Consider the following 16,998-nt stretch of genomic DNA (forward strand, 5'->3'; position numbering starts at 1 on the left):
AAAAAGTGCGCAAAAAAAAAACTTCAGCTCCCCTCCTCAAGCCACGACGCAGTTGACGCCGCCGCTGGAGCTCTTTTCGCACTTGGTGCCCTCTCCGCACGTCGACAGGAGCACCCACGTTTTGCTCCCGTCGCAGTTGAACATCTCGCGGTCCCTGCAGGCGTAGCTGCCCGAGTTCAAATCCAACCAGGGCTGGCAGCCGCGGCCCGCCTTGGGCAACAGGAGGGCGTCAAACAGGTTGGTCACAGGTGCGGCGGCGGCCGAGCTGGCCAGGGATGCGGTGGCGATGACGGCGATCGAGAAGCGCATTTTGGTGGTTTTTGTTTGGAGGGTTTGTTGTTGACTTGTGGTGGGGGCTTTGAGTGTGTTTGTATTTGTCTGGGTTTTGGTTGGTGGTTGTAAAAAGTGGTAGGCGCTGCTCGAGTTTTGTATAGGGCTGGAGTAGGGGAGGAAAAATCAAGATCTAGCCTGGAGAATGGTGCTTGTCGTTGTTGCAATGATGGTGATGATGATGGAGATGTGAGATTATGTTCCAAACACACGAGGCAATCGCCCTTTTTATCTCTCGTCACATCTCCAAAATATCAATTTCGCGGTTTACGCAGCCTTCTTTAGGCCTCCTTCAATCAAGCATCTAAAAACATCGCGGCTGTGTATCACTGTGCTGTCCCTTTTCGGTCCAAGAATTCGCTCTGCTTACATGTAAGGCGGCTATCGGCAATGTACAAATCGGGAAGTAGGCTGAGTCGACAGCCCCCGGGGTGGTACAGGCAGGAACAGTAATACAGCCAAGCTTTTCTGACTCTAGGTTGCAGTCAGATCCAAAATGGATTTTGTGTGTGGCGGGACATCAAGGTGAACTTTTCCCCCATATTTTTCTCAATGCCTCTTGTATAACTATTTGACGCGATTAGTTATTGGAGCAAAGACTAGAGTCCTGGTTATCCTGTCATGTTCGTCTTCTCCACTCGGTTAAGATCGGCAACTACCATATGGTCGCTGAATGGGGCCCGAACTGTGTCGACGGGGATTTAAAACAGTTCGTTTCCTTGGGGCAAATCACCAGGAGCAGTTTTGTTTCTTAGTCGGCTTCAGAAATAGCTCCCGCTAGTCAAGCCGTAACTTGACCACCCGAATCACAATCGATTCAGGCACCAAAACTCACATTCAAACACAGCAGGAACAGTCAGCTTTTTAAGAGATTTTGATATATTTGTGGCTATCTCTGTACCAATGCTCCCCCTACAAGGGTAGCACTTCTTTTGCTACAGGTTTCCATTGTCCGTAACAAAAAACACAAAAAGAAATGGGTAGATATATATACAGCTTTGGTCCTTTCTTTGCAAAAGACGATTCCAAGATCAGTCGAGAAAAAAAAAGAGCCAAAAGAAAGCAAAAAAGATGTCTGGGAGGGAGTCACAAAACGCTGCAACAAGAGCAAAACAATGTGAAAAGGGTTTAGAATACAATGTTGTGTTTTCTTTTACTCCTCATCAGCGGCGAGGGCCTCGGCCAGGGCAGCGGCCAGACGGGCAGCCTCGCGGCGGCGGTGGCGGGCCTCGCGCTTGGCCAGGCGGCAGGCGTCGTTGTTGTTGTTGCCGTTGCCGCCGTTGTTGTTGTTGTTGCCACCGTTGTTGTTGTTGTTACCGCCAGTGTTGTTGTTACCACCGCCAGTGCTGTTGCCACCGCCGGTAGCACCGCCAGCAGCACCGCCACCGGCAACCGCGATCTTGGGACCGGGGATGGGGTAGCTGGTGGGGTTGTTGTAGAGGTTGAACAGGATACCGGGGTCGGCGGCCTTGTAGAGAGCGGTGGCCTTGACGCCGGCGGGCTTGTCGGAGCCGCCACCGGTGACCTTGATGTTCACGCACTGGGGGTACATCTGGGCACCACCCTCGCGGTTGCCCTCGTGCAGGGCGATGATCTCGTGGCGGAGCACGTAGTTGCTGGCAGCCAGGTTGCGGGGGATGGTGACGGTGGCCTTGTTGCCGTCCTTGATGAGCTGGTCGGCAGCCCAGACGCCGTTCTCCAGACCGGCCTCGCTGATCTTGAAGAAGTTGAGCGACGCGGCGTCGACCTTGTCGCAGCCGGCGGCGCCGCAGTCGGCGAGGTAGTTGATGACGGGGCCCTTGTGGCTGTCGGGCCAGGTGTCCCACTGGATGGTCATGGTCTCTCCGGCCGCGATGGGCACCGAGGCCGGTGCGGCCTTGGAGCTCTTGTGGCAGGCAATGTCGGCGTTGCCGAGCGACGAGACGGGCACGAAGCCGTTGTCGCTCTGCAGCGTGCCCCAGCCGACGGTCTGGGAGGTCAGGGTCTGGGCGTTGATGCCGTTGAAGGGGCTGAAGCCGGGGAACTCCTTGCCGCCGGCGGTGACCTTGGTGATGTGACCGTGGGCCGAGACGGAGGCGGCGCCGGCGAGGGCCGTGAGGATGGTCTTGGTGGTGAAGGAAGGCATTTTTGCTGAAATGTTTGTTGTTTGGAACTTTTCTTTTTGTAAGAAAAAAGATCTAGGGATATCTCGAGGATAGATGGTTGTTGCAAGAGAACAAAAACTGTAAACAGTTGAAGAGAGGTAACAGAAAGCCGTCTGGCGGAAAGAATGTGAAATGTACTGAGTCAAAGCTTTGCTTGTCGTCGACGAAGAGAAGGGTTGATAGTGCTCAGTCAATGAAGCGAATGTGTAAAAGACAAAAAAAGTCAAAAAGGTTGAAAGGAATGTGTTTTTGTTACGGACAGAAGCGTGTGGCTTGAGGTGAGAGTAGAGAATAGGACAAAGCAGAGGGGAAACAAGATGTCTTTATATCGCTTTTCACTCAAAGGCATTCACAGGGGGGGACGGCGGGATCGTCAGTCACAAATTCAACGGTGGGTACTATTGCTCGGCCACCCGGCCAGTCCACCCGATCACCGTTGTCATTCTTGGCCTTGGCTCCGTCTGCGATAGACTGCAATTCCCACATAGACTTCAGCTCCATCGCCGGGTGATGTTGCCAAAGACGGCAACCTTCTCGACCTGGCCTCCCCTCCCGCCTGTCAGGGCTGGCCGCGTTTCAGCATGGTGATGATCGCAACCGATTGCTGGTGGGCGCTAGATGACATGTGGGTATGCATCCCAGGACCACGAGCTGGGGTGCCGGCTCTGTCGGGCTGAGAGATAGGGTGTGATTGGGAGGGAGGCTCTGCTCCAGCGTGTGATGGTGGCGTTCCTTTCGCTTGGGGTTTCTATCAAATTCATGCAAGGTGGGTTTTGTCAAAAAAAAAAGGGACCTTGATGGAGGAGGCATGGGGTTCCACGACTCCAAGATGGAAAAGTGTGGTACCATTGTCGGATCCTGCCGAGGGCGACGACGTTGGTTCGCCCACCGTGCCCACTAAGCTCTGGGTATGCTACAAGGGGTTGGGATCAGTTGGGATCAAAGGGGGGGCTTCTTGTCACCAAGGGAGGGTTCAGGGGAATGCAGGGGACATGGACGACGTCAGACGAAATATCATCATTGGTGGGAATTCGGCATCGGAGTCCGTAGGCGAGCTCAATTTGCTGACTTTTTCTCTTGTTCGTATCACGTTGTTTAACACTGTTTGTTGGTGTTCGTTGTTCATTAAATGATAACGGAGCAATTTGCTCGACACGCGGAGATTTTTTCACTACAATAATACCGTCTGAGACGATGGTGCCATCGGTGGAACCACAAAAACGTGCAATCTCTGTATCATACCTGGAAATCTCGGTGGTCTAGCTGGCGGTTAGTGTAATAACAGATTAATTGTCGGCATAAACGAGAGTGTCGATTTCTCATCGTGGCATGTAACCAAGCCAACATGGAGCCCCAACCCCAGGCTTTCCAGTCGTGTTCAATTGTTGGATCCATTTCTTGCCCGGTCAAATTTGGCTGATCGGTGCAGAACCACACAGTTGGGTACTGTTGACCGAACAAAAGACTGCAACCGAGGCCGAGGTGAAGTTGTCGAGGGTATCTGGTCGGCAAGCTCGGGCTGGCCGGGGTAAGGAACAAGAAACACGAACTCACAATGAATCCACGATCCCCCTCCCTATCTTACGGAGGTATTGCCTACGTCGTGTATCCCTTTTTCTGACAGACTCCCGATGGGCAAATGTCGAACAAAGGTCAGAAAAGCATCTTCAAGCTCAGGGGGTTGAGGTTTAAGCAGAGTGGGGCCTTTTTTTTGTGGCTTTCCCTGCGCAAATCTGAAAATCCCAAGGGGAGCCGCCCTTGGCCGCACTTTCAGGCCTTCTACGTGGTACTCACCGATTTGTGCTCTGCCCACCCTTGGAACACAAAGAGAGAAAAAGGCGGAGCCAGGCACAGCTCTGTTGTTGTTAATGCAAACACCAAGGGCGCTTGGCCAAACGGTTTACGCGCCGGTGGTTCCCGATCGCTTGCAAGGTGGCTTTGCTCATGCGAAAACTCGGCAACCGCGCGTGCTGGGAAACCCCTGGGGACTCTTCACGTCACGTCACGTCACGCCAGTCGCATTCATGGCTTTTGACTGTAATTAAAATGATGAGTGTATTGCTGCGATGGGGTTAATATATTTGATGCTAAGAAGTTTGCGCAGTAATATTAAACATGTTTTTGTCCATGCATGCGTCGTCATGTACGCATTTGGTATAACAAACACAATGAGCCAACCGCAACTGATGTGTCTTGCCTACTTTGCTGACTACCTAGGTACTTACTGGCCTATCTCTGTCTTGGAGTAGCTTGGTAGCCCGCCCGTCCATCTTGGATTGACCCAAATGTCTAAGGCAGTTAGATGCCTTGGTTTGACCTAAACGTCCATATTAAGTTGCCTTAATTTGTCAGTAGCCGTTGAGATTGCCGACTGCCCAACGGTTTCCCTAGAACCAAGCGACTGCATGTAGACGTTGCTTGTTTGCAACAAATATAGTGCACTAACTCTATCACCTCCGCATCACCAAAATTTACACAGCCAAGGATAGCCTCCTTTTTTCACTTGCCTTTTCCGGCCTTAATTCACGTATTATAGCACTTATGCTGAGACTTAGAATTGCGGGTACACTTTCCTTAATGTTCCTTTTCTTCTTTCAGCGCCGCCTTGTCGGGGTTTTATCCACTTTGTCGAGTTGCCACCTCCAGAGATCGCGTTTATCCTCCGCAAAGTTCCCTCATAAGCCTCACGCAGACCCAGGTCCGGCTTGCCCGTTTCCTTTTCCAATCCTGGTCCAAGAACATATAATATGGTATTTCAAGTATTGCATCGCCAAGTTTGCGTGGCGATCAGGACTTGGCCGAGCTGTGCGCGGTAGAGAAAATCTATTATTGTCAAGCGAGCACATCGCCCTCTTTCTTTTGTTGTCTTTGCGGGGCAGTCAGCAAACAAGGGGACGGAGAGGCCGCTTTTTGCCACAGGTCTGTTCATGAATCTTGTATTCATGTCGGAATCGGTGTGGATTGTGTTTTTGTTTGAGAAACTTGTAATTTTTCACTACGTTGCTCAAGTCGACTCAGACAAATAATGCCAAGATCTATCAGCTCAGCAACCGTTTATTCCTCCTTTTTGAGGCCATCGTTTCGAACTCAGGTGACAGCTGTCGGCTGGTTTTATGGCGTTTTGCACAGCCTGCGGATTATGGGTTGGTCTCTGCCAACCTGGGTTAGCTTTCATGCTTATGTAAGTTACCTACCTAGGTACCTACCTACCTACCTACCTACTTGCAATGCGACCCAAACCCAATTCCCCATGATTATGATTTTCGAATCTAAATTTAATGGAGGATTGTTCGATCGAAGAGGCACAAACCTTTATTAGACCGATCTGGACTGATAACCTGATAATTGAGTTCTAGGAATTCCACCGGTTCAAGTAAGTTGTTGTTTGCTGATTTTAACTCAAGGGAACGGTGTCCAGCCGCAGTTCTATCTGAGCTTCGAGGCATTTCAGCCCGAGCGAACGAAGCTGTCTGCTGAGCCACAGCAAGTGGGGGCTTTAGTACTGCCCCCGCAATTTCCACCTGATAATTTAGGCACATATATAAACTTCCTGTGCTATGCAGCTAGCTGCCGCAAAACATGGGATTAAGCTGGGAACAACCTCGTTGGAGTTTGTTTCTGCTTTGGTCTTTCCCCTTTTTTTATTCCCACCGTTGCTTTTCACCATGTATGTCATCGTCTGAACTCAACTCGGCAACCTCAGCAGGCATCTAGCCCGTCGCCGTTCAGATCCCGTTGCCAAACCATATCCGAACAAGTGGACAGAGGGGGAAAATCTGACGACTTGATTTTCCATTCTATCGGGTTTGCGCAACGGCCACTTTCCGTGTCGTCCTGCCAAATATCACGCTTTAGAGTAGCGGATATCTCGGGCTTGGCAATACGGGCTGTGGCCTATGTTTTTCGCTGAATTTTAGATGGCATCTGTCTTCTTTTGTTTGTTCACGATGTCGCGCGCTCCAATAAGTATCGGGGTCGCCGAGTTGGCAGGATTACACAGCCGATGAAATTTCTGGATTGTCTTTTTCCTGTTTAGTTTCGATTGCTGACGAGGAGATCAACAAGTGTCGCTCCCTCTCATATCGTACAGCATTAACTTTGCCCAGCCTTGCGCTCACGCCTCCAACTAGTGCGCAGTATGATATCATTTCTACTTTATGAAAAAATCCCCTAGTACATTAGGTAGTCGTGTATTTCCCGACCACCCGGCTCTCTCTTGCCAGTGTTCGTGCATACGTGCGATGCTGCAAGCTGGCGCGCGGAAGCCGGACGGTGGCGAGTGCCAAGGAATATACTGCCAAACCAAATATCTACCTAAGGGCTACCAAGAAAGAGCGAGGCAGAAAGGAAGGACCTTCAATCGGTTATGAATCAAAAGTCGAAGCAAGCGAATGACCAAAAAAGAAAATGACCTAGAATCACCTCGGTAGTCCAGAAGCCGCCGAACATGTGCGTAATTTTCGCGACATTGTTCGGGCAAAAATGGTTATTCACACCACCTATTACGAGGTAGAATCGGCTTTGGGCCGAATACGTGTGGGATGGGTTGATGCTGTGTTCGGTTGCGCGCGCGAGAAGGAAAAAAAAAAAAAAAAAAAAAGGACAGCACCGCATATGTACGGTACAAAATACGATGTCTGTCCGTCTTACACACCTCTTTGACGCCATCATTGCTGTCTCTCTTGTGAGACTTGCAGTGCTACTACCTGCCCAAATCGCGCCAAGGCTACGCCGGTACAGGAAGCTACTCAAAATAGCGCCAAATTCGACGGGTGGGCAGAGACGAACCAGACAAAACCTCTCAAGGTCAGAAGTTCAGAACAGAGATGGCTTCGAGTGGAGGTGGGGCCGACGGCAACCGGATCCCCAGCTATTCTCCTAGTACGAAAAGCGTGTGCGCGCAAAGCCTTGGGACTCTGCTTGCCAGTCTAGCAGGTTTCTAGCCACCCACCTGCTTGGTTGGGGCAAGTTAGCCAGCTTTTCCCGCGGGCAAAGGCGTGACCTTGACCACGTCAGCCTTGCGCTTATTGCTTTTTCACGAAAGGGCACGGGATCCGAGTGAGCCGCCCATCTTTTGTTGCGGGTTGCGGGCGAAACATCTTCAGTTGCCCAATCTGGACAGTGATGTGCGACTCGGTGCATTTTGCACCATCGTCAGCCGTTCGAGGCACTGACCTCCCATTGGATTCGACCCAGACAATATCGGTGCATGTTAGTTGCACAGCAAGGTAGGGTCCGAACATCAGCAACAATCTTACTTTTGCTCAGCTTCTACGCGCGACGAGACCTCTTGGTGTCCGTACCTACATACCCAGGGTACACTGCACTAGACGGAAGGGAAGCGTCTGAACTAAAATTGGCTACGTACATGAGGGCCTGTCAGGGAAACCCCGATTGTCCCTCGCTTCTTGGGTCTGCCTTTGAGTCAATATAAGGCTAGAGCGTCAGCCCAGCAACTTGCTTCGTGTCTCTCACATCGGACGAATACATCATCGTCTCAAAAGGTTTCATACCAAAGGTACCCTTAGCAACCTTACATCCATCATCTCCAGCCTTCTTTTCCATTTGATCTCTTCGGATCGCTTACCTGCAGCCACCCGCACGCACAGCGCGGGTTCGCCCATCAATGATAGGGCACACGATACTGCTTGGCCTCGCGGCCGTTGGCGCCCTCGCCGACGGATCCCAGGCCGCAGCGGTTCCAGAACAACAGCTTCTGGGAAAGTCTCTGCATGGCAAAACTCTTCATTCCCGTCGCTGCGCCGCCCAGTCTCCGCCGGCGCAAGATGGCCAAGATGGCCACTATAAGCCTTATCCTGGCAGAAAGCCGCCACCACCACCACCAACTCCAGCAGCAGTGTGCACGTCCTCGTATCTTTCCTCGGTGCTGCAGTCCTACAAGGAGAAAGGCGTCAGCATTAGCCTTGAGACGGCCGTGCCTGTCCCTGAGGGGGGATCTTTTGGCGAAGGACCAAAGGACCTGGCCGCTGGGGTCAACGCGACCCGACTACCCGAGGTCTGTGCCATCATTGTGAGCGTAAAAAACACGACTGCCAACCCACCGTCAAACTACCGCTTCGGCATGTTCCTGCCGCCCTTGGACACCTGGAACGGTCGGTTCCTGGCCGTCGGCAATGGCGCGTTCCTCGGCGGCATCAACTGGCCATACATGGGATCCGGCCCGCACTATGGCTTCGCCACCATGTCCACCGATACGGGCCACAGCTCCGGCGCAGGAGACCTGAGCTGGGGTTTTAACCGCCCCGACAGGCTACTGGACTGGGGATACCGGGCCATGCGGGGATCCTCAATGGTGGCCAAGCAGGTCGTGGCCGGCTACTACCAGGAGAGGCCCGAGCGTTCCTACTTTGCAGGCTGCTCAACCGGCGGCAGACAGGCCCTCAAGGCGATCCAGGGCGACCCAGAGAGCTGGGACGGGGCGCTGATTGGTGCGCCGGCCTGGGACACCAAGGACCTGATGCCCTGGGGCGCCAAGCAGGGCAAGTCCAACATCCGGCCTGACGGGAGCCTCATCTTTGACGCCTCCAACCTGGCCACCGGCGGGGCGTGGCAGACGCTCGTGGCACAGGTTCAACTGCAGTGCGACGCAGTCGACGGTGTCGTAGACGGCATTGTCAGCGCGCCCGAGCTGTGCCGCATCGACTTCACCCGCTTCACCTGCCTTCCCGGCGCGCCTCAAACCCCGGGTTGTATAACGCCCGAGCAGGTTGCTGTGGTCAAGGGAATGTATGCCGACTACTACCTCGGGGCAAACTATACCGGCAGCGGCGACCCGCTCGTCATGAACGGCATGGAGCCTAGCTCCGAGACCGACCTCAGCGGTTGGGTCACATACCTCAACAACCCGGGCGACTTTGTGTCGGCATACCCCCGGTATTGGGTTTATAACGACACCAATTGGAAGCTGCCCCAGTACAGCGACCAGGTCGTGGTCGACTCTCGACGCGTCAACCCGGGCCAGGCCAGCGCCGACGACTATGATCTCTCGCCCTTCAAGCAGCGCGGCGGCAAGGTGATTCTATATCACGGCGTGGCCGACGGCCTGGTCCCGACGCGATCGACGACAAACTACTACAACAAGATGCGCACGGCCATGGGCGGCCAACAGGCGACCGATGCCTTCCTGCGCCACTTTTTGGTCCCGGGGATGGGCCACTGCTGGTTCAGCCCGGCGTGGGTAAACGCGCCGTGGATGTTTGCGGGGGTAGGACAGGCAGAGACCCTGCAGCTGCTGCCCGCAGGCTCGACTCCGCTCCCCCCGCCCGAGGAGTTTCTCCGCGGCTGGGGGACGCCGCTGTTCCGTGGCGACGTCAACTACGACGCCCTGCTCAAGCTGGTGACGTGGGTCGAGAACGGCACCGCGCCGGACGATATTCGCGCCGTCGCTTACGGTGCGGATTGGAAGGTCCAGAGGACGAGGAAGCTGTGTCCTTATCCGAAGAAGGCGGTGCTCGTCAATGCGTTGCTGGTGAATGACCAGGCCGGATGGGTGTGTGCGTGATACCTTTTTGTTTTGTTTTTTTTGTTCTGGGTTGGGACATTTGTGGTTTTCCAAGGTCTTGCTGTCATTGTCACATAAGCGGATTGGCATTTCATTACCATTACATATGGGCTGGAGTTTAGCGACTTTTTCATTTTAGCTCGGGTTTTCTTTTTTATATCAACACGGACTCTTGGGTGAGTCTTGGGTATTGTTATGTTGTATGAAACGGGGTTCGTTCTTTTGGTATTTGTCCAAGAACGGCATGGGATTTGCTCCAAGTTGTAGAAATATCATGACATCATTGGGAGGGCTACACCACAGGATCATGAAGGGTTTCATAGGGTTGAAAGATAGCTTACGAGAATACCAATATCATAAGCCAAAGCCGAGTGCAATTCGAGAAAAGAAGTTATTGTCATCATGATTCAAATTACAGCAGTCATTACTAAATAAATCACATCAAGACGCCGCTCCAACTCCAGAGACCATGACCCTCCTAATAAAACACCAGCTGCCGTTTGTTCCTTTCAACTCATCAGCTCCACCCCCCTCCTCACGACACCAACCACCGCACCCGTCTGCACGGCCTCCCCCGCGCCGCCGGCGACACGGTGCTCGATCTCTGCCAGTCCATCCAGCCACGTGATCATGACCTCGGGCTTGACCTCGAGCTTGACCAGCTCCTCCGAGAGCGCCGTTATTATATCCGCGAGCGCCAGGCCCCGCGTGGTCTTGAGCGCGTTGATGGTGCCCAGGCACGACACCACATCGCTGGTGGCCAGCAGCGTGTCGAGAATCTCCTTGATGGCCTCTGGCGGCGGCGCCGCGATGCAGTTGTATATCGTCTCCACCGTGATGGTGTCCCTCACGACCGGCTTGTCGTCCGCCGCCGCGCCCTTCTCCCGCAGCGGCGTGCTGCTCGCGTGGCAGGCCTGCAGGACGTTTAGCGCGCGACGCATGTCGCCCCGCGCGAGCCGCACCAGGGCGTCGACGGCGTCGGGGCGGATGTTGACCGTCTCCTCCTCGACGACGCGGTCGACCAGCACGCGGATGTCGGCCTCCTTGAGCGGGCTGAAGCGGAAGCGCGTGCAGCGCGACAGCAGGGCCGGCGACAGCTTGTGGGCGTAGTTGGCAATGATGCAGAAGCGCGTGTTGGCCGTGTACTTTTCCATGATGCGGCGCAGCGCCATCTGCGCCGTGTTGGTCATGGCGTCGGCCTCGTCGAGGATGATGAGCTTGTAGGATGGGGTCGGGCGGGTCGCCGAGGGGTTGTTGCTGGTTGATGCTGATGATGATGCCGCCGCCGGCTTTGTGGACCCCAGGGTGAAGATCTGCTTGGTGCTCGCAAACGTCTTGATCTGCTCCCTCACCACGTCGATGCCGCGGTCGTCGGACGCGTTCAGCTCCAGCACCATCTGCCGGACATTGTCGGCGCCGTAGATCCGCCTCGCCAGCGCCAATATCGTCGACGTCTTGCCCGTTCCCGGGGGCCCGTACAGCAGCAGGTGGGGTAGGCGGTTCGCATCGACGAACTTGTTGACCGTGGCCAAGATGTCCTGGTGGCCGGACACGTCGGCGAGTGATACGGGTCGGTACTTTTCCACCCATGGAAGAGAGTCTTCGGCCTCAACCGGCAGGTTTGCCGCGCTGCGCTTGCCCTTTTCGGTCGCACCCGAGGAGAAGGTTATGGCGGCCGCTGGGGGCGCTGCGTCGATTTCCATTTCGTCTTCAAAGTCGGACATTTTTGTATGGTTTTATCGAGGAGTTGTTTGGTTGTTTCTGTGTGGTTTCGGGCTACAGCAAAGTACTATTGGTATTCTGATCGTAAAGTTGACTGTTCTCGGCTGTCGAACAATTTGATAGAGCTTTTTTCCTGTAGCTGTACCCCGAATGAAAAAAAAGGACCGCGTCACGACGCGTAAAGTGCTTCGGTGGTAGTCCGGCCCACCGCCCATGGTTCTTGGTCTGCCGATTCGGTGGTGGTCACCCGCTTTCTCCCCCCACCACAAGTGTGGGTCAGACCGGGTAAGCAATGTCTCATTCCCCGCTAAGGCTAGCGCCTGCACGCCACTAATAGCCTGAAGGATGCCTTGCGTTAGGTTTCCCGACCTTTTCCTCGTTAGGTATTCACGCAGGGCGGGCAGGTTTGGATTTGGATCCCCAGCGGGGGTTCCAAAGAATGAGGACCCAATGAGGGGTTCATTCACGCGCAACTTTCCCGCCTGCTACACTGAGGTGCGTTTTGCTGCAACGACAGACTTTTGTGATTGCGATCCTTTTGGTTTTGGCATCACCCATATCTCATCCTGCCAAGTCTTGCTTATCCTTGGTCTAGAACTTGGTATAACACGGCAAGACAAAAAAAGTGGTTCGTCCTTCTTTTCTTGCGTGCGTGTTTTTGTCTTTCTCCCTTTCTTTGGTGCCCGCGTGAGTGGGTGTTCGTGTTGTGGCACATGCACAGCTCAGAAACCGGACTAGCAAGCGCCAAACGAGGAACAAGGCAGGCTAGGATAGAGTCAGGCCGGCGCAGATGAGGAGGTAGACAAATCGGTATGGGGGTGGATGAATGGAGCCTGACCACCATCAACTCCCGCCCGGACATTCATCTTTAAAACCAAAAGGGCATGACTGTGGGCAGCGGATGACTGCCGACGGGATTTCCTCTTTCTTCTTTCATGTCCTCTATGGCATCTTGAGACCTTTGCATTTATACCCAGTTCTCCCTCATCTCTCCCCGTCCTTTCACACAATCCCAACGCAGAAACGCAACTCCGGCTGGACCAAAGAATCATGTCTCTCCGACCGTTAATATCCCGTCACCAATACGTCCGGCATGAAAAGTCACAGTCGAGGTCTCGTTTCGAGGCCAAGTTCTCGTCTTGGAAGAGGGCTTGCCGTCGACACCTGCCGTCACGGAGGAGGTGCACAAACCCAAACTGTGTCTGGCACACGCTATTAAATCTCTTGGGGATGTTATTTTCGATGCTGGAGCAGCTTGTCAGTCGCTCCAGGTACCATTAATCGACAGGCGGATACAAAAAGAAGAAAAGGGAAAATAAAAGGAATGGATGAACAACACCAAAAGCTGGCCGAAATATATCCTTTCCTAAGTTCTAGAAACCGTCGACATACGACCGATCAGATCGCCAAAGATCGCAAATTTGTATGGCTGGCCATCCATCCCGATTTAGCGAATCAAGGAGACGTTGGTCAATTTGACGTATTGCAACGTCATGAACCAGTCTCCGAAGGGTCCGGAAAATCATTTACATCATGCGAACCTACCTACCTATATAAGCACCTTGGCACAAACTCTGATCAACGACATCTATTCATCCCATATTTCGTCGACTATACATAAATCTCATCTCGACTGTCTTGGACCGCAAAATATTCATTTCAATTTCTCATCGCCCACCTTGAACCCCTCACAACAGTTGTATGTACTGTTGAATCTCCCCGCAGACCAAGCCCCCTTCAATTTTCTACCTGCATATCCATCCAATCAACCACCAAGAACCAAGACATGACAAACGTGGACACCAGCATCCTCGACCACGCGACCGGCCGCGCAGCCGAGCTCGCCAAGGCCCACTCGGCCGAGCAACCACTCAAGCTCTACGCGGGCTGGTTCTGCCCGTTTGTGCAGCGGTCGTGGATCGTGCTCGAGGAGAAGCGCATCCCGTATCAGTACATCGAGATCAACCCGTACCACAAGTCGCCCGACTTCCTAGCCCTCAACCCGCGCGGGCTCGTCCCGACCCTGGCCGTGCCTCATGCCACCACCAGCACAGGCGACAAGCAGCAGACCAAGCCCCTGTACGAGAGCACCATCATCGACGAGTACCTGGACGAGGCCTACGCCGACCAGTCCGCCCACGGCCCGCCCCTCCTGCCCGGTGACCCTTACCAGCGCGCGCGCTGCCGCATCTGGATCGAACACTGCGGCAAGATCGTGGCCGGCTTCTACAAGGTCCTGCAGCACACGCCCGGCAAGTCGACCTACGGCGCCGAGGAGGCGCGCGAGGCGTTTTGCGGGCCCATCAAGACGTTGGTGGAGCACATGGCCGTCGACGGCGGGCCGTGGTTCCTCGGCGCCGAGTTTAGCCTCGTCGACGTGACGCTGGCGCCGTTTGCGCGCAGGCTGTGGCTGCTGGACCACTACAAGCCAAACTGGGGCGGAATGCCCGACGGCGACGACGACGACAAGAGGATCGCGCAGAGGTGGAAGGTCTGGGTCGACGCTTGCCTGGCTAGGGAGAGCGTCGTCGCGACGTCGAGTGACGACGCGGCTTATATTGATGTTTATCGCCGCTATGCGGAGGATAGGACGAACTCAAAGGTTGCGCAGGCGACTCGGACGGGGGATAAGCTGCCGTGAGGTACGGGTTTTCTTTTTGGGGGGCCAACACGTTGATCATCGTGTGACCCCTTGGTATCTTGGGTTGATAGTAATGGGCAAAATGTGAGGGGCGTTTTGATCAGGGGTTAAAATATATAAATCCAATATTATTTTCTCATGGAAAACGGTAGGAGGGTGGAACATAAAGCCGTTATCGACATAAAACAAACTTATCAATGAAAAAAGCGTACATATATAGGTTATTTATTATACATGCAGGTTAACAAACAGCGAAGCCTCAACGAGCATCAAAGACATGTTGCACAAAGAAAGCCATTTGGCGCGGACGCTGTACCATTGGGGTTCTCAGTTGTCGTAGCCCATGAGTGGTGTGTGTAGAAGTGTAAGTGGTGGGCATAGTCGAGGGTTACAAAACTGAAACATGAAAAACAAAAATGAAAAAATTGGAAGAATTGTTTGCACAAAGCACATGGCAGTTGAGAACAAAAGAAAAAAAACAAAAGTGAATGCGAGAACTTGGTTGGGCCAGCAAGTTCTCCAATCCGACTCATGGAATTCTGGGCGTGGCAAGACTCGAACTTGCGTTTCTTCGGCCACAACGAAGTGTACTAACCCCTATACGACACACCCTTTTACATCCGCGATATTGGATGGTTGAATGCCGGGGTTTGGTGGTGCTATTATGAAGCACGCTGCAAGCAACTGGGTCAAAGTCTGCAATTTTTTTTTCTTGCCCTTCAACGAGTTGCGGTTGGAAAACTAAAAACCTGGATCGTCGTCTCTGGTTGGTCGTTTGTGGTGGTTTTTGGTGCGTCATTACTGTGGGACTCATGCATGCCGCCGAGTCAAGATCAGGGTTGGGGGGGTGTGTAGGTAACCTATCTTGACGATGGAGTTCATTGACGATGTGGGTATCCGTAGGTGGGTTTTTCCAAGGGTTCCTGGGCCTTTTGAACGTCAAATGACAGCTAGCGTCGACAAGCTGACCACGTTAGTGTGATCGGTACGGCTTTCCGTGTGCAGGTACAGCAAGATGTAATGAGATGATTGATCTGGCAGGAAGACCAAGCCAATTTCTCACCATTACATAAATGCAAGTCATGCTACCGAGAGCTTACCAAGGCCACAAGAGGTATAGCGTGGGATTTGCGCACCAAGGGAATGTGACTGATGTCTACACCACCTTTTGATGGCTGTGCCGCGGTCCTGCCTTGACGGGCATGCCTCCAAGGACCAACCAGAAGGACGATTGGGCAGGTAGGTAGGTAAGATAGCAAGACAGGTAGGTATTTAACAAAAAGGAAACCGATCAAAACTATAAGCGCACTCAAAAAACTCACTTGATGACTCCGTTGGCGTTACCCAGCTTGTCTTTTCTCGTAGAACAATAAGCTGCTCGCATGGCTGACCCTCCCAGCATCGCAACCGGTGTGGCCGACCTCCTGAGCCTTGCCACGGGAATAACCAAGCTTAGCAACGACATCATCCCCGACATCAGATCAGCCCATATTGTACAGAAACAATATCTTGGTGAAATCTCGGCCCTGACCGATGTCCTCTCCCAAGCCAAAGAAGCAGCAGCCCGGACGGTTGAAGACCACAAGGGTTCTCCTTCTCACCCGGGGGCAGAACTTCCCCAGATTGTCACTGATGACTGCATGAAGGAGCTCGATAGCCTCCGTCTTAAGCTTGCGACACCTTCACAGCATGTATTTGAGTCGATCGTAGAGGAGAGGTTACGGGAACATATCGAAGAGCTACAGAGATTGCGCGGGTTGTTTTCAAAGTTCATTGCTGCTGTTGCAGAAAAGTCAACTTCAAAGTCAAGTACCCATGGCAAAGTAACAAATTTAAACCTGCAGCAGAACAGATGTGAGCTGCAGGAGTGGATCAAGAGTCCGAAGAGTGCATCCATTCCCGCCTCGACAGCTCTCCCAGGCACAGGAGCATGGTTCCTAGAGTCGGACTCCTTCCAGGATTGGATTCACGGTAAAGGGTTCTCTAAGCAACTATGGTGCCATGGACCCCCAGGCGTTGGCAAGTCTGTGCTTGCGTCGATTGTTCTTCAACACCTGGTTGATAACGCCAAAGAAGGTCAGTTGGTCTTGCATTATTTCTGCAATTTTGCCAGCAGGAAAACACAGACAAAGGAGGCCATTTGGAGGAGTCTTCTCGACCAAGTTATCATGTATGGTGACTCGACAGTGATTGAAGCTCTCATTGCGTTTTCTTGTCAACAGCCAGAGACCAAAACAGCATCTCTGAACGACCTGACAAAAATATGGAATGATGTGCTCTCGGGCCAAAGTTTCGTTTTAGTCATCGATGGGCCCGACGAACTAGAAACTCCCATGGTTCTGAAAGGCGTTTTGGCGCCTTTCATCAAGACAAACTGCAGAATAATGGTAACCAGTAGGGATATACCCGAGATACGCTCCGCTTTGCCCCTGGCATCAATCCAGGAGATCTTGCCGGACCCAGACAATCTCGAGACATATGTACTTGGTCGGTTTGCAGAGAACGGCGTGGGTGAGCTGCTGGAACACCACCCCAGTCTCAAGGCTGAGATAATTGAACAGTCAAACGGAAAGTAAGATAGCCCCGATGTCCCAAGAGGTAGAAATGGGCTTCGTCACTAATTCTCTTTTCGACAGTTT

At 53.2% G+C, this 16,998-nt stretch overlaps 6 protein-coding genes and 1 non-coding gene across 7 annotated transcripts; 2 read left to right on the forward strand and 5 right to left on the reverse strand.

Moving 5' to 3' along the window:
• Positions 1–8: 8 nt before the first annotated feature.
• MGG_16339 (uncharacterized protein) lies at positions 9–415 on the reverse strand. Its single transcript, XM_003710159.1, has one exon. The coding sequence runs from the start codon at positions 307–309 to the stop codon at positions 37–39; it is 273 nt and encodes a 90-aa protein (XP_003710207.1). The 5' UTR covers positions 310–415; the 3' UTR covers positions 9–36.
• Positions 416–1,483: 1,068 nt separating this feature from the next.
• On the reverse strand, positions 1,484–2,975 carry MGG_05364 (endoglucanase-4; the record flags this gene model as incomplete). The annotated part of the gene is made up of 2 exons (XM_003710160.1): positions 1,484–2,460; positions 2,828–2,975. 2 exons carry the CDS (start codon positions 2,973–2,975, stop codon positions 1,484–1,486), a joined length of 1,125 nt encoding a protein of 374 aa, XP_003710208.1.
• Positions 2,976–3,033: 58 nt separating this feature from the next.
• MGG_16340 (uncharacterized protein) lies at positions 3,034–5,920 on the reverse strand (the record flags this gene model as incomplete). Its single annotated transcript, XM_003710161.1, has 6 exons — positions 3,034–3,222; positions 3,717–3,737; positions 4,269–4,455; positions 4,700–4,791; positions 5,044–5,201; positions 5,785–5,920. The coding sequence occupies 6 exons, from the start codon at positions 5,918–5,920 to the stop codon at positions 3,034–3,036; spliced, it is 783 nt and encodes a 260-aa protein (XP_003710209.1).
• A 1,602-nt stretch (positions 5,921–7,522) lies between these two features.
• On the forward strand, positions 7,523–10,362 carry MGG_05366 (feruloyl esterase B). The gene has a single exon (XM_003710162.1). It carries the CDS (start codon positions 8,101–8,103, stop codon positions 9,994–9,996), a length of 1,896 nt encoding a protein of 631 aa, XP_003710210.1. The 5' UTR covers positions 7,523–8,100; the 3' UTR covers positions 9,997–10,362.
• Positions 10,363–10,367: 5 nt separating this feature from the next.
• MGG_13023 (replication factor C subunit 3) lies at positions 10,368–11,919 on the reverse strand. Its single transcript, XM_003710163.1, has one exon. The coding sequence runs from the start codon at positions 11,718–11,720 to the stop codon at positions 10,506–10,508; it is 1,215 nt and encodes a 404-aa protein (XP_003710211.1). The 5' UTR covers positions 11,721–11,919; the 3' UTR covers positions 10,368–10,505.
• Positions 11,920–12,108: 189 nt separating this feature from the next.
• Positions 12,109–14,685, forward strand: MGG_05367 (glutathione transferase omega-1). Its single transcript, XM_003710164.1, has one exon. The coding sequence runs from the start codon at positions 13,505–13,507 to the stop codon at positions 14,357–14,359; it is 855 nt and encodes a 284-aa protein (XP_003710212.1). The 5' UTR covers positions 12,109–13,504; the 3' UTR covers positions 14,360–14,685.
• Positions 14,686–14,899: 214 nt separating this feature from the next.
• On the reverse strand, positions 14,900–14,971 carry MGG_20078. Its single transcript has one exon. It is a non-coding gene; the product is annotated as a tRNA-His (tRNA).
• Positions 14,972–16,998: the final 2,027 nt, after the last annotated feature.

The sequence above is a fragment of the Pyricularia oryzae genome, chromosome 1 (assembly GCF_000002495.2).
Source record: "Pyricularia oryzae 70-15 chromosome 1, whole genome shotgun sequence".
NCBI classification, from domain to species: Eukaryota; Fungi; Ascomycota; class Sordariomycetes; order Magnaporthales; family Pyriculariaceae; genus Pyricularia; species Pyricularia oryzae.